At 37.8% G+C, this 13,997-nt stretch overlaps 1 protein-coding gene across 6 annotated transcripts in view; it reads right to left on the bottom strand.

Moving 5' to 3' along the window:
* Nucleotides 1–8,942, bottom strand: part of LOC117412419 (glutamate receptor 3) — an 82,331-nt gene extending 73,389 nt beyond the window's left edge. For 2 of the 6 annotated variants that reach the window (XR_004545926.3, XM_034020832.3), the window contains exons 1-2: nt 8,318–8,932; nt 7,282–7,440 (exon numbers count right to left, since the gene is read on the bottom strand). Coding sequence is in view for 4 of the 6 variants with exons in the window: in XM_034020832.3 (XP_033876723.3) it covers nt 7,282–7,440; nt 8,318–8,405 (247 nt within the window). In the remaining 2 variants the exon portion in view is untranslated. Of the gene's footprint in view, nt 1–7,281; nt 7,441–8,317 lie in introns of all 6 variants that reach the window. The other 4 variants (XM_034020827.3, XM_034020828.3, XR_004545927.3 and 1 more) reach the window with 3 other exon arrangements.
* Between the last annotated feature and the right edge of the window lie 5,055 nt (nt 8,943–13,997).

Genomic DNA, 13,997 nt, shown 5'->3' with positions numbered 1-13,997 from the left:
AGCAAACGGAAGCGGATACGTTTGGATGCTGCTTCAAAAAAGAGCAAAAATCTCTCTTCTGATGATCCAGAATGTCAGAGGGAAAAAAATCAGTAAAAACACTGAATCCAAACCGAATGTTAGTACAGTACAGCTGCATGATCTGAATTCTGCTGCTTTTCCAGGATGAGCACGGTAAGTGCACATTTAAAGATTTGTTTGTATTTTAATTTTTTTAGTGGCTTACGTATATTAAAATTAATAATGTATTTTCCTAATTATTATTATTATTATTATTATTATTATTATCAGCAGTAACCATTTACAGCCCTATTGATTATATTAGAACTCCCTGAGTTTACAGTCTTATTATGTGCAGCTGTAAGATTATAAGGGTTATTATGTACAGGTCGCATGTGCATCTTAACTGACTTCACCGCAGCTCACAAACTGGCAGCTTAATGAAAAGGATGACCAGATTTCAAAACGTTACTGATGAAAACAGAGACGTGTTCATTGAAAATCAGGAAAATGCTTCCACAAGAAAAAAAAAAGACGTAGCGTGATATCAATTTACTAAAAGCTTAAGTGGAAGAAAATGGAGAAAACAGGAAAATTCATCAAATACCAGTACAGCAACTAGACAACATTACACTATACTGGGAAGCAAAAACGGGTATTTAAAACGACACGAATATGACAGTTCAATGTACTACATTAACCAGACAGACTTCACAAAAACACAAGAAAGTGAAGGGCAAAACAAAAGCATTAAAAGAACAAGGGAAGGGAAATGGCCATGTGTGCTACTTTTACAAGCTATTGTAAACGGCTACAACTAATTATAACAAGTAAAGTACACCAAGGTGTGCAATAAAAAGCCTGTCATTGTATCTCGGGCTTCTGGTGACACGGATCCTCCACCTTCGGTCTCGTCGTTGATCTTGCCCCGAGAGTTTATTCCTAATATTACTATTACTGTTATTGATGGTTTATTTTTTAACTGCCTGTTTTGTCATGTGTAACATAAAAAACAAAGTTAATGTTTATATGCCATGCTTAGGGCATGAGTAATAATTAGTTGTAGTGATTGTGAGAGTACAATGATCAGAAATGGAACCAGCATAACAGATATGTGAGCTGGTTTTTCCCCTAGTTTAAGTCTGTATTTCAAATGGGTTAATTTGTAGCTTTTATTGTTGTTGTGGACTATTTGGCTTCCACTGTAGTTCCTGTTCTGTCTAGATGGCAGCGCGCTGTGTATATTTGATTGCGGTTTTCTAATAGGATAGTGTAGGTGCTGTGAAACTCAGGAAAGAACATAAATGCAGCACTCTGATTGGCTGAAACCCTTTACAGCACGGTGATGCAGAGCTGTTATCTGCATGTGAAGGGACGTTGGTGTGGTTCAGCTGTGCGCACCATGTGAAAGATTTCTGGGGGCGCACCTGTATTTCTGTTTGTACAGAACGACAGCATACTGTTGCAACCTTGAATTAAATATGTACACTGTGAAAGGAAGAAAACTAGATTGTGTACAGTATGCAATAATAATGCCAAATACAACAAGACAGCCTTCAAATATTTAACCTTGGGTGCTGTCTCTCAATGCACTGTGTCATGAACATTGCACGTCAAGTGCTGCAATGCATTAAAAGCATGTTAATGAATGCGATTCTACCGATTAACATGCAGACTGCATAGCTTTAGAGCTGGAAGGGCGGGCTGCTGGAAACTCTCTTCCTTCTATATCAATGATACGTTTTTGCATTAAAAACAATCGTACGCCCAAGCATCAAATCGAGCTGCTGCACTGTCAGTCTCTGCTACAGACTTTTTATTTCATCTGTAGCACAGTTGCACCACTTACAGCAAATGAGGTATTTCTTTTATTATTTGTTTATTTAGCAGACGCCTTTATCCAAGGCGACTTACAGAGACTAGGGTGTGTGAACTATGCATCAGCTGCAGAGTCACTTACAACTACATCTCACCCGAAAGACAGAGCACAAGGGGGTTAAGTGACTTGCTCAGGGTCACACAATGAGTCAGTGGCTGAGGTGGGATTTGAACCGGGGACCTCCTGGTTCCAAGCCCTTTTCTTTAACCACTGGACCACACAGACCATTTCTTCCATCCCCACAGGGCAGATTATTGCAGGGGACAGGTAAACCGTGTACCTGATATACTGTAGAGTGAAAGATTGTCATGGCCGTAGGGGTGCTTTCAACTGCGGTCACCAGAATGTGATGACTGAAATAAATTAAAAAAATGATACAAAGTGAATCTAAAAAAGCTGAATAATATATTAGGTAGGATAACAGGCAGTGTTGTGTGATACACTGCCGGCACGGATTCTGTCCCCTGTCGGTGAGATGAGAGGAGGTTAAAAGGTCTAAAACCACGAATGCAGACGAGGCCCGGCTCTTTTGCATTGTGGTTAAGGTGCTCACCTTCGGTGCACCGGGTCGCCGGTTCGCACCCAGCCTCTGCCCTATTACATTCAGATAACTAATGTGTTTACTTGCTGCACATCCTTTAAATGCACTGAAGTGGTTTCTTACTAGTTCTGGATGCTACATTATGCAAAAATTGCACTGAGGCAATACGAGACAGAATTGAGTCTGTACAATTCGCTTCAAGGTCATCAATACACTGCTGCAGAATTGCCTGTTCAACACAATCAGAAACATAGCAAGACGCGAGAAGAGGGAAGCAGGGAAACAACATACCACTGCAGTTAATGGACAAATGAAGTGCACTCACAGCTAACAATGAAGGTTCTGATGTTTACTGTGACATCTAAATAGCAAATATTCATATTTCTTGAATTGCTCAAATCATTTTATAGCTTTATTAATTAGCATGTTCCAATTTTAGTAGATTTTTGAAATTTTATTCTATTGACAGGACATTTACTGTATAAGAAGTCTGGTGATAAAATTGAATGGAGCGCAGATTCCCAATGGACCATTTCGATTTAGCAAAGAGTCTGTCACTGTATTAATTAGATTCTGCAATCAGGCCCCATTCTCCCTCACCTCTTGCTGCATGAGCAACATGCATGAAATTGCACAGATTCTTTTATTGACAATGCTTTGCCAACAAATGTTACTGCTGCTAACCTTGAGTTTACAGTTTCTGTTTCTAGTTTTTTGGGGTTTTTTGCAAACATATCTCTATCCATAAGCATTTGTTGGCTGGAAAGGTGTAGAGAAGCAATTTGTGCAATGCCAGGGAATATGAGATCTGTGTGCTAATGAGCTGACACTGCAGAGGCTGGGGGAGATGTACTGTAGTACAGTACAGGAGGAGAGAAGAAAGATGCAGCACTGTTAGTTCCCTGGGACTGCTCCCTGCAAGCCAATATCAAAGTTAAAGTCTCCAGTATGTCTGGGTCCCTCACACACTGACTTGTGGGCAGATGATGGTGTGAACCCAAAAATACAGTCAACCTACTTTATTAGAACATGGGCACCATTGTGAAGAGCTGCTATGCTGTTACAATACCTCTTGAAACTGAAGACCACTGAAGAAGAAACGACTCAAAACTAAGCATAACCTGTTGTGAGGTTAATACCGGGAGAACTACGCTATCAGACAGTTCACTCGAGCATTACAATATGAGCACAATTAAACCTTCTACACAAGAAACATGCAAAGCACACCGCATTCATGGTAGAACATATATTGACGCAGCTATTTGGTATGAGCAAGGCTAACATAAATAGCATAATAACATTAAATGAGTCATCTATTCCAGACTAACTGAACCATACACAAGAACTTATTTCTTCCGCCAATCTTCCATGCACCCGGTACATTCAAAATATTTAAACAAAAGCATGTACAGCAAAAGTCAATAAAAAATGATTCATCTCCTTTACACACGCTAAGCATTGCTTTTCATTCCTCACCTTAGAGTTGGTGCGCATGTCTTAGTCATATACAAATATGGGTTCCAATAACCAGACATGAAGATACTTGGTGTTATTTCCAAGTCAAATATTTTGTGGGTGTGAAAAGGCTTCTCTAAAACATTTACATTGCTCGCCTTGCTTTCATATTGCATGATTTTAATTACTGTAGTCTTTCAAGTCAATGTAATATTATTCACACAGTGCCAGGACCATCCTGACAGACAGTGGTGCTGTTAAGTATTTACTGGTTGTATAATCCTTTTGTACATTAGCATTGATAACAGCTTAATTAAATAAAGGGTTTACACAACAAGTAAAAACTGCCATGAATCCATAATTAATAATTAATAAACTGGTTCTGCCTATGACTAGATAGCTGCTACTCCTTTATTGAATTTAAACAATGCATTGTAATTTTGTGTAAAAACAAAACACAACCTGTGTTCCCTGCCCTATAGTACTTCAATAGATCTGTTTCTCATTAATACAAACCCCACTTTAACTTTTACTCACTTCTCTAAAGGAACCTTTTAATCAAGTTTGGTTTTATACAATGTTATACTTGATATAATTATATTTTTTTTCTGGACCAATGCTTTTTATAAACTAGGTTAACAATTTTAAACCACTTGAATAAGGGGTTCATTCGATCAACCTATACCCCAAAGCGAAACAGCTGGATATTGTTACAGCATTTTACAGCACTAGGAAATCACCCTGGGCTGCATCAAAAATACATGGTCATGTGGAGTCGAGTTGGATCAAATCAACCCCTTAGTTATGCATTGGTAGCGTTGGTATTGTTACAGGATGTTAAGCATGTAAGAAGTTTACACAGCTGGCAATGAAACTTTGTAGAAAAAGTAAGAGAACACAAGGAGTTCACGTGGACAGTGTGCAACGCTCAATCAATCATTCCAGCATGGAGAGAACGTCATCATCTTGGCTGCATTGAAATTGCTAATCCATTTATTTAGAATTTGAGATGGCATGGGCATGTTTTAATGGTGGTCTAGTGATTCCCATACAGATATGATATAGTCCAACACTGGAGGAGACCATTTCAAATCAGCATTAAAATGGGACAAGCCTACACACTGCATAGCTTATTCAGATACAGTATAGTTCTATTATTAGAAGACCACCTTCCACGACCTTGGTCAAAGGATTCTATTTTTAGCCATGCCAGGTAATAACCATTTGAATCTTTGTCCTACCACTTAAGCACCACACAAAGCACAACATTGTAACTCTATGGAATGCTTAGCACAATATACCAGCAGTGTGGAGTAGTGGTTAGGGCTCTGGACTCGTGACCGGAGGGTTGTGGGTTCAATCCCCAGTGGGGGACACTGCTGTTGTACCCTTGAGCAAGGTACTTTACCTAGATTGCTCCAGTAAAAACCCAACTGTATAAATGGGGGATTGTATGTAAAATACTGTGATATCTGTATAATGTGAAATAATGTATAATGTGATGTCTTGTAACAATTGTAAGTCGCCCTGGATAAGGGCGTCTGCTAAGAAATAAATAATAATAATAATAATAATAATAATAATAATAATAATAATAATAATAATAATATAATTATACCATTAAGTAAGGCATTGTAAGCCAAGAATAAGGACAGATTATACTTACACAATACTACCTGTTATACAGATCAGTTCAGATTTGAATAGGAAAGGCTATCACCAACTCTGAATTAGGCTGTGAGCCATCCAAGCTGATGCAATGAGTTTTCATCTGCATGGCAGAAGTATGTAAGTGGAAGAAATCAGTTCCCTTACTGACTCACCCATGTTGTCAGCATGATAGTTCACCATGGCTCTAACATTTGAAACATGTTACCAATGTGCTAATAAATAATAACTCCACTTAATGTGTTTACTGCTAGTATACACAGTGCTGTTTTATTGCCTGTCAATACAATGCGTTTCCATAAAGACACAATTCTGTGCATTTATATGACAGCAGAATCCACCTAAATCAATGCACGATAGCCTATTATCGGGAGAACAATCCTTTAAATTCTCCTGCAGGGTTTTTCTTTACTAGTCTTTGTATCAGTAAGGGTTTCCAACTCTGATTATGGGAATGAGGGTTATATTACCACCTGATATTGCTTACAGTTCCACATTGAATCTGTAAAGACATGACTACTTCATTTTTCTAATGCCAACAGAGCAGTCAAAACAAATGGTGCCTTATCCAGCAGGTAAATGTAGAAATCCTGATAGAAAACATGTTGTGGGATCTGCGCCATGACCTCCTCACACACATTTACACAAGCCCCACACATACATTGCAGGGCTGTATTTTTAATGTCAATGCTTTAGCTGTTTACTCGTTATTGGAATGAAATCAGCATAACTTCAAATAACACTCCAGGGGCATTAATGTGGTAGTATGCTAAAAATAATGCATGTGAGCATTTTACTTAATGACCTACATATCGAGAGAATGTGACCTACAAATGTTTACTGCACCTCAGCACTGAAACATACTGTGCAGACTACATTACCGACTATGAAACAAGTGTTTAACAAGACTGACGTTCATATGTTTAGTTTATCTGCACTGCTTACATATATATATATATATATATATATATATATATATATATATATATATATATATATATATATATATATAGGCGATTCATGCAAAGAATGAAAAAACAATAAACCCGCTTGTTTCTTAAATAAATAAATAAATAAATAAATAAAAATCGTAAAACGGAATAGCATCTGCAACCCGCCATATTTTCCTCAGTTTTATTAAAATCGATTAAGTCACCAAATATAAAAGCGACAACTAAGCAAAACAACGGAGTAATATGGCTAAATATTCCATTTCATTCAACATCATTGGCACAGAAACCACACTTCCAAACCCAATTATACTGTTGCAAAATTAATAAACAAACAAACAATGAGATCAATACATAAATAAATAAATAAATAAATGCATAAATAAATAAATGAGCATCATTTTGGCCAGGCACTGTTAAGATAACATTGTACTTTACTGGATTGCAGTACTGCATGGTCAAAACTAGCAAGTGGACGGACTGCACGTCTTAATTCCTTTGCACAGAAGCTCCATCGATAAAGCGTGACTAGATTGCAACTCAGTAGCCTACTAATTATATAGATGCCATCGGAATAATAACACTGCCCCTATGTATTACAGTCGCTCTTATCTTGTACCTTCGTTTATTACACACAGCAATGGAAAAGAGATGTGGAGGGGGAGGGGGTGGGGGACTCAAAGAACATCTTCCAGGCGAAAAAGAAGAAAGCTTTCGGTCCTCCGGGAAAACACATTAAGCTTACAAAAGAAAAACAAGCTTTAGCGAAATCCAAAAGGGGTACTCACAAGCATGAGTCACAGAAAAGCTGTTGGATGATTCGAGGTGATCCACATGATAGTTCAGATTAAAGGGTTTTTCGGTCACATTTTGATTTGTGTTGTACAGTTGTACGGCAAACCTGAAAGCGCTGTGCTCCTGCGCTGTAGATCTCATGAAAAGTCCTCCTAAAACAACAAGTAAAAAAAAAAGATAACATCAAGGATTTAAAAAGAGAGGATGCTCTATTACCGCTTACTGTTTTAATAAAACAGAGCCAAATACAACATGACCTGTATTGTATATACTACTGAATATACCTGGTATGCCTGTGTAAATGCGCAGAGCTGAGAAACATGGACCCTGTGCAGCTGCATTGATTGATTCCTCCGTTTACAGATCATTGGTTTATTTAGATGTAGATTGAATAACAATAGTCTTCTTGTTAAATGCCAGCAAAAAGGATATTCACAAGCGCTATATGCATTGTGTATGGTTTGATATATACTGTATAAAGCCTCGGTTTATCCAACTCTAACAACATTCTTATTAAACTATAGCAACTAAGAACACCCTTGGGTGATTTCTGCGCTAGTCTACTGATGCGTAAGAGTTTATTGAGGTCTTATTCAAAGTAGGTTACATTGTTATTCCGGTATGTCACACATATTTCTAATCAGATATCCTTCCTTTTTAATTATCTTTTCATAATTCTAAAGCTCAAGTAACTTGATCTTTAGATTAGATTCGCATTAGATTTTGAAGCGAAATCCAGCCTTTTGTGTGTGTGTGTTTTTTTGTTTGTGTTTTTTTTTTGTTTGTTTTTTAAACCACAACCATTAGGGCAAAGCAGATTTCTAAGACTCAGACTCAGTAGCAAGTTTATCAATTTCAAACTTAAACACAGATTACTTTAGCTATCAGTCACTGATGTCCGCTGCACAAAAAGATCCAGCGCGCTTTGTTTTAACGCTACACACAAAAAACAAAAAATATACATTTTTTGTTTGTTTTTTTTCTTTTCTTTTCTTTTTTTTTTACTAGTTTTGCATAAAGATTACTTACCTATACTGATCGTGTTAGGAAAGCCACCAAACGATTTACCGACAAGCCACATTAGAAAAAAGACAGTCTGTACAACGCTACGTCCCATTTTCTCCAACCTCTAAATTCAACTCCTAAACCGAAAGTGAAAAGGCAGAAGCATGTATTCACAGCCTTGCAACGCTGAGGCAATCCTCCAGTTTTTTATTCTTCAGCCCTTTCTTTCTTTTCTTTTTCTTTCACAGTACCCCAGTCAGGTTGAAATGCAAGCTGGGTTGCGGATCAAATTCTCTGCCACTGAAAAAAATAAGTGAGGTATCCCAAAGATGGTGGTAGAGCAGGAGGACCAGCGCGGATTGTGAATAAGGCTCTTCCAATTGGGCCAGCAGGGGGATATTGATCAAACTTGATCTGACGTTGAATTAAAGCAGCATCTCTAGCATCCTCACAACTGCAGAGCCCTACTGCACAGCACCAGTGCCGCGTTAGCCAACACTGAGGGGCGATCAATAGAAACGCGCTAGCTTCACGTGGACTGTAATTTAAAACAACCATTCACCGTTTTTTAAAGCTGCAGAGGTCGCTTTTTCAAAGACCCCATCTGCCTTGAAATAGCTGCGCTTCTTAATGGCATTTACTTACAAAATGAAACAACCACTGCGCCCGCCTGCTTTGTACACTAACCGGATAACCTAGTACATTGTGCTTCCAATTTCTATCACCGTTTCCGACATAATCACAATTTTATTATTTTTATTTCTTGAACTCATCTCTTCCATTCGTGCAGAAGGCTAAACACTGCGGTATATAGCAGGTGCTTATGCTTGCAGATTATAGAATTCTAATAAGAGCATTTCACGCGGTATGTAATACGATCCGCTAACCCTAATGTCACCTTAATGGTTACAGTATACTTTATATTTTAGGCTACCGTTTTAAAACTCCGCTTACTATAAGCCCTACATAGTTAGAACACAAGCGACTGGTTTCACAGGCACCAACTAGCACTAATCTCGGACTAGCTGATGTTACCTTAGGTAAGGTAGTCCAAGACTATAGAGCTCATGAGGGTCTGTGAAACCACAAGGTTCACTGTAAACCAAATGTTTAAGAATTACACTTACATCTTATGCAACGGAATGACAACTATAATTATTCTGCTTTTCGAAGCATTACTATTTTAAACATGTAGCTGATCATCTATATATATATATATATATATATATATATATATATATATATATATATATATATATATATATATATATATATATCATAATACGTGATATTGTTGGATGATATAACTTAAGCAAATGCTGAAATAAACTGTGATAAATTACAGTGCTAGCGTTTTTTTTTTTTTCAGACCACGTACCATGACTGCTGAATAATGAATTAATCTAATTTAACTGTATTGTTATTTACTGCAACCATAAATAATACTAGAAGACACAGAAAAAAAAAACATTGTGTCTTGGGATAGCAACTTCTCCTGCAATACAGATAATATTAGTTTAATGCCAATCACGTTCCTGCTGTGCTTTTGTGAGCACGTCACGAAAACGAATTTCTAAAATATGAGTTACCGGTACAGTACTTGACATTGCTATTAAATCTGAGGAAAAAAAATATGTTATGGTTGCTGGCAAGCCACACCTAACTAGTAAATAACTGATGTTGTTTAACCCCTTAAGGTACACAAGGAATTGTGCGCTTGTTCAAACGGGTTCTTCTTAAAATTCATTTGAGAGTGAGGAAACTGAAAATTTGGATGACCAGATCCCACCTGTCAATACATTTTAAACACTGTTCCGTGCACGTCATTGTAAAAGCACGAGCGTTTGCATCACGTTGTCCCTTGTACCTTAAAGGGTTAACGGGTGGCACGCTGTATTATACAGGGTACATCTGGGTTACATGCAGGTCAAGTGAAAGAGCACTTCGAACCTGACTTGTGTCTTCCAAAGTAACTACATCCCCAGCAAATACCTTCACGGAGAAGACAGATCACTGGACACTTGCGAATAGGTCTTTTAACATGTTGTTCATAATGAATCTAGCAGATTCAGCTTTCACCCTATTCCTCAAGAGAGGCTTAGCTGAAGCAGCTCCCTAAACGGGCACAAAGAAACTTGCCCACAAGCAGAGGTTTTAAATAAACTCACTTAATGTTGTCAAACATATGGGGGAGCTGTCAATGGTGCTGAAATCCAACGGCGAATTCCAATACAGCAAAGAAAACAAGTTAATTTTAACAATTACATATGCACTTGATGCACAGTATGGGATGTAGGTACGGTACTGAAAATGAACCATGTGCTTTATTTTAGTCTTCATAGGATACCTGTAGTTTGTTTTAACCATTGCTACACGTTTATATATGTTTTACCGCGTAATGTGTTTTCTTGTTTATCAATCATATTTGTCTTCCCTATTAGAATCTTGTTTCTGTGGGCACCCTAATTCTGTAGATTCTTTTTTTTTTTTAGCTGGAACAGTAGTAGTAGTAGTAATAGTCGTAGTATCAATAATAATAATAATAATAATAATAATAATAATAATAATAATAATAATAATAATAATAATAATAATAATAATAATAAACTATAGGAGACACTGGAGCAATAACAGAAATCAATAGTGTTACCGTCTTAACATATTTAGGCTTTACACCACTGCAGCACATCAATCATTCTGGAATGTTCTGCTTGGTTTGGAGGTCAACCGGTGTCGTCTTTGGTGACGCCTCTTTTGATGAAGTCTTCCTCCTAACTCATCCCACACATGCTCAGATCGGGTTCTAACTGGGGGGGCAGCACGTGGCCGTTTCTCCTGTAGGTAAGCTTTTCTTTTCTCACTTTCAGTGTAGGCTTCCACAACACCTGTTGTAGTCACGCCGCTGGTTTGTCAGCAACAAAGCTGTGTTCCCCCTTACCAGAAATAGACCTATTAATACAGTACTCGACTGTCCGTGGAAATCCAATTGTACGTTAATTCCCCTTAAACAGACACTACATTCAACAAACCCCTCTGCTTCTCAAACACCAATGGAGTTAATACATCAACATCTCTTCATGCTGGATTTATATAAATCCTTCTTAAAAAGAATACAGCCTTATATCTTTTTGTATGTTGTTTACCTAAAAACGTTTATTTTATTTATTTTTCAGGGCAAAAGGTTATCTTCACTATTTTTTCTTGTTGTCGGTGGAGTATGGCTCTTCAGCTTAACCATTTCTTAAACCCTGAAAGCAAATTAACCTTTGAGTACTGTTTGTTTGTTTATTTGTTTATTTATATATAACACTGGGGTCTATTTTAATGAAGCAGACTGGGGGAAAAGACCGTCAGCATTAACACAGAGTTAAAGTATTTAGAATATCAAATCTACCCCATAGCCTTTGCTTCCCCTATGTGTGTATTGTTTAGTCTCTCTCCTAATGTTCTATATGAATGTTTTTTTCTTGGAGACAAGTGCAGAGGTTGAGCAGTTTCACTGTTTCAGTTTTGATCGCTTTATAATTAAAGTTATTTATGGATACTTCAGTGCAATTACCACACAGAGCAGGATTGCTATGAACTTGTGTTGCCTCTCTTGTCAAAACATTTATGCAATGGCAAGTTTTCCTAGAAAGGCCTTGGAATAATAAAGGAAGCAAGACTTACGTTCAATAGCTTTTTTAAAAAAAGGAAAGCATTTAGATTCACAAAATCACACATGTTGTTGCTGATTAAATTTTCACACTGCCATATAGCAAAATGTATACAGGTCATATGCGGCTGATTTTAACCAAATCAATAGCTTATTGACACAGCTGGATTACCTTTTTGGGAGAATCAGGATAGACAAAATGATAAGCAGAATGAACTTTATAAGTGTGTGTGTGAGTGGGTGGGGGTGGAATTGTGAGACAGAGAGAGAGAGAGAGAGAGAGAGAGAGACAGTGATTGTATATTGAGTCTATTCATTTAGGTTAAATGACCAAACAGATAATACAAAACAGTAAAACATACTGGGGCCATACATTGATTTGTAGTCAAAATTCCAGAGAGAGGTACGGCAGAAATGTGTGTTAATACTGGTGTAATAAATGTATCTGAAATGATTTTATGTCAGAACTGGGGAGAGGGGGGTTATGAGAAGAATACATTTTAATTAATGCAATAAATATTTCTGAAATGATTTAAGTCAAAATAAAGTAAGGGACAAGAATAATTCATACTTAATATGTCAGATTTAAAATTGGGGCGGGGGGTCTATGGCAAGATTAAATATCATGTATTTTATTTTTTGGCAAAAGCTGAACCCTTTGAGGTTTGTAGTTAATTATCAGCACACAGGAGAAAGATGTGATATTAGGACATACTGCATGAAATACCAACACTCCAGCATGGATAGAACACAAATGTATGGGAACCGACAATGCAGCTCTCGTTTGCAGCTTGCTCTGGCAGCTACCTGATTATAAAATACCCAGCTTATGTTTGTTCAGTGTCTGAAACAGTGAAGTATTCCTAGCATGGGGGATGAATGCAAGAAGGCGGGCATCTGTAGTTACAGCACAGCCAAGGGACCACCATGGAGAGAGGGTCTCCTGTGGCCTCACCCCCGAGCTGATACTCTGAAGTTAATCAAGTCATCAGTGTAGCCTAGCATTTTGCAGGAAATTGCTTTAGCAACAACACAAGTGTACTGGGGAAATTCACTTGGAGGCCCCGGGGCTGAGCCGGCCATTGTAGCGATGGGTTAGCTAATCTCGAGAAAGGGAACAAGGTCAGGGTCATTTCATTCTGCTAATCTGGAAAGGAATGCATGGCTTAGCATTAGCAGTCAACATTGTGGCTTAACAGCCTGCCTTCTGGACGAGCTGAGTGGAAGATGGAGTGAGGGTGGGTAACCAGTGCAGCTTTGTTGTTTGTTTGGTTTTGTTTTGTTTTTTTTGCTATTGTGCATGGCATTGGTCTTTTCTTTTGGTTGATAATCAGCTTCATTCTACTACAGCACCATGGCTATTTAGGTCAATTATGTGAAATCCCAATCAAAGCCAACTCAAACTGTGGGTTAAAGCAAAGGATGAAAATCTTGTCTACTTTGTCTTAATAAAAGATCATACTGTTTAAAAATGATGATCACGTTCAACAAACTGGTAAAAAGAAAATGTCCTTAACATTAGCGGAATTGGATTGCCCAACATAGGATTGGATACGCATGGGAAAAATAAGAAGGTGGCAGCAGATAAGTTCATGTCTGCAAAAGTAGCCTATGGTGGTTCCATTAGAGGTGACACAACCTCCATGGTAAAGATTACATTGGGTCCGTCAGGCAAAAATCCCATTTTGTAGACCCGTCTGCCGCAAACGTGTTAAATGTTGCTTCAGTTCCTCCATGGCTTGTTCAGTATGAGACTCAAAGCACAGCATTCTGCCTGGATAAATGCTTATATATGTATACATGTCTACTGTTTCCAAGCAGCCCCACTAAATAATTAACAATAGCCTTCTAGCCTCAGCTATAGAATCCATTTAAAAAGGCAGGTGTGGTCAGGAATTGATATGAGGGTCACATTTTACTTTGCGATAAATACAGATTTCTGTATTTTCCTTTACTGTATAAAACTGATGAAGGGTAAATGTCAGTTTACAATTGTCATTTTTTTTTTTTAAACAAAGGTCTGACCTTTGTAAATATGGAGTGTTGCAC

The sequence above is a fragment of the Acipenser ruthenus genome, chromosome 16 (genome assembly GCF_902713425.1).
Source record: "Acipenser ruthenus chromosome 16, fAciRut3.2 maternal haplotype, whole genome shotgun sequence".
Taxonomy (NCBI): Eukaryota; Metazoa; Chordata; class Actinopteri; order Acipenseriformes; family Acipenseridae; genus Acipenser; species Acipenser ruthenus.
Note: the sequence above shows the minus strand (reverse complement) of the source record. Positions and strands in the feature narration are given on the sequence as shown.